Raw genomic sequence first — 2,975 nt, 5'->3', positions numbered from 1 at the left:
CCTCGTCCCACTGTGCCTCGACCCCACTGTGCTACCGTTTTTTTTATAGTTATATTTTAAAAAGTTATATAGTTGCATCCATTGTCTCTTTACTAATACAATATGAGGGTCTAGAATTAATGGAATATATCAAAGAAAATTGAGATTTTTCGTTATTAGTCTATTTCAACCAATATATAAAATATTTTTCAATTTGAAAATGGTGTACCATTAAATATATTAAAAGACATATTTAAAATAAAAAATACATTTTTTTATTAGCTTAAATGAAAAATCATTTATTAACAATTTGCAGGTAAATCAAATATTATGGAGTATTGATTGTACTATACTATGTCTTCATTGTTATTATTCAGATGGAAAAAACTGTTTAATATTATTAAGATGTACAAATTATCAATGGCAGATAAAAAAATGGATGATTTTTGAAAGCAGCATAATTGCTGTGAAATGGTTACTTAATAATAATTTAGAATTAGTTACGAAAAATGGTTTATACTTTATTTTACACTGGATAGAAATATTACATACTTCAAACTGTGACTCACTAGATTGGGTGGCTGTCATCAATAATTGTAAGATAAATTTTGGAATTTCAATTTATTTTTATTAAAATTTAAAAATGATATCTTTTAGGTTCTGTATTGTTAACTCCTTTCAATGAAGTAGTTATACCACCACCTATGTACCATACAAAATTAATATTAGACAAGCCCATTGAGTCAGTGCTATTCCTACCTAGGAATTTAAGGTAAATTAATAATTAATTTTATTATTAATATTAGGAAATAACTTTTTTAGAATTTCAATGATTATATTTTTGCTAAATAATGGATAGTACAACCCAGAGTAATACACAACAATCATTTCTTGCTGTTTGATAAAACACATAACCCAAAATATTACATAAAATATTCTCTAAAGCCCATAAAAGATTTTTCTTGCCAAGCAACATTATAATTGTTTCATTATAGCTAGTTTGATAATACCTCAGGTTATATTACAAATTTAGATCAATAGTCTTTCTTATAATTATTTGCTTATTCTTACACTTATTCAAATTCAATACTTAGTGCAAAAAGTGTGTGACAAAAGTTTGATAAATCATCTCTAAATTATCGTTTAATTTTAAAGTGGCCTGTATTCAGATGATTGTGTGTCAGTTGATGCAATAAATGAGTAAATTATAGCGATCAAAATTGACAACTATAGGCTGAAGGAGTTTGTGAGAGAACTCAACTTAATAAATCTTTTTAAAATTTAATGAAGAAAAAAAATTGTAGGCTTTGGGTATTATTCCGTTTTTTAAAACTTGACAACATATTCAAAGTTATGACCAGGGCTGTGAATTATATGTATTTATAAATTTTATTTGAGCCATTTTAAAAGAACCTCAGATTGTGAAAAATTTTTGGAATATACAGTTGGTAGAAATATTTTTCATTTTAGGAGTGATTAACCTCCTAATCCTCCCAATTCTATAACCATGAACACCGAGTAAAAAACCTCTTACATCAAAAACACTTAATGAAATCTTTTATAAAAACAAGTTAATTCAATTGAATAGACTAATAAAGTAAATTCGTCTAGTTATTGTAGGACTAAAAAATTTTTAAAAATCATCATCTGGGGAAACCGTCTTATTCATGTCTTTTGACAAAAATTACCTATAATATCCTCCATATATTTAAATGAAAAGTATACAGACATTCTCATAACCACAATTTAGTTGACAGCTTTAGTGAAAAAAAGCATTGCATTTTATGTCTACTTTCAAATAAAAAAAAAAATTTCATTAATGTAATGTAATTTTTATTTTATGGTTAAATGCAACTTACTTTTTGGTTTACACTGTGATTTAATAGTACCCCCCTCTGGAAATGGAATCAAAGCTTCATAAAATTGTATCAGTGTATAATATAAATTAATAAATAAGGTTTGAATATGTTTTAGCTAGAGATAAATACTTAATAAATTTATTTTCATTTGGAATGTGTCCATATCCATATAACCATATTTTATTAATAATACTAAAAATACTGCCCATTAGAATTATTGATTGAAAATAACTACTTTTCTATTCTAAAACTAGCATTTTGTGTTTATATAGCTGGTAGATCAGGAAATTTCTCCATAGATCATTTAAATGTTATGACAAGGGATGCCTTTCAATAATTTTTAGGTTGCACTAAAGAAGCTAATGTCTGATACTAAAAAATTATTTTCATTATCTCCTTAGTTTCTATCCCTGCTATTTATGGCNTTATTTTCATTATCTCCTTAGTTTCTATCCCTGCTATTTATGGCCAGCCTTTTTATACCGCTGTCTACCTGATGATAAGAAAATAATTTTAGATTACGAAAATTGCCCCCGTTGTTTAATTAAAATTGTCTAGTAGTAATTGAAAACTAAAAGAATATGCCCTTTCTTTATAGGATTATGTGTCTTAAAAAGGATAATATTATAAAATTTAAATATAATTGATTGATGTAAAGTAGCAGAAATTATATAAAAGGAAGAGGATAAAATTTTCTTTTAGCCTTCAAAAAAAGGTGAACATTAATATATGTTGTCATATTATCAAGATTCTCTTGTATTAAAAAAAGTATATGTTTATTAAAAATATATTATATACTGTGATATCAAATTAATATGAAATAGCTTATGAAAATAAATTATATTGTACAAGAAATATATAATTTATTTTAAATAAAATTTTGTAAAAGAAGTGTGCTGTTATATTTTTAATAAAATTTGATATAAACTTAGTTTTTGAAAATATTTGTCTGCAGTAAATATTGAATTAATATAAAAACAAATGTATATCAGTAGTACATTTTAGCATAACAAAAATTTTTTTTCTTTATTTGAGTTATACAATCTACAATAAGTATAAAAGATGGTAATGATTTTAGCTCCGATGTGAAGCTGAAAAAGTATTGGTTTTACTATGTGTTTTTTTTTTTTTTTTTTT

The 2,975-nt window shown here is 24.8% G+C and overlaps 1 protein-coding gene across 1 annotated transcript in view; it reads left to right on the top strand.

Moving 5' to 3' along the window:
• Nucleotides 1–2,975, top strand: part of LOC126903307 (elongator complex protein 1) — a gene marked incomplete in the record, with an annotated part of 30,642 nt that overhangs the window by 5,027 nt on the left and 22,640 nt on the right. Inside the window, 2 exon segments of the mRNA XM_050681439.1 lie at nucleotides 296–575; nucleotides 637–751. Coding sequence (XP_050537396.1) covers nucleotides 296–575; nucleotides 637–751 — 395 coding nt within the window.

This window comes from Daktulosphaira vitifoliae, unplaced genomic scaffold, assembly GCF_025091365.1.
Source record: "Daktulosphaira vitifoliae isolate Bord-2020 unplaced genomic scaffold, ASM2509136v1 Scaffold_3, whole genome shotgun sequence".
NCBI classification, from domain to species: Eukaryota; Metazoa; Arthropoda; class Insecta; order Hemiptera; family Phylloxeridae; genus Daktulosphaira; species Daktulosphaira vitifoliae.
The sequence above is the reverse complement of the archived record's forward strand: the minus strand, read 5'-3'. Positions and strand labels throughout refer to the sequence as shown.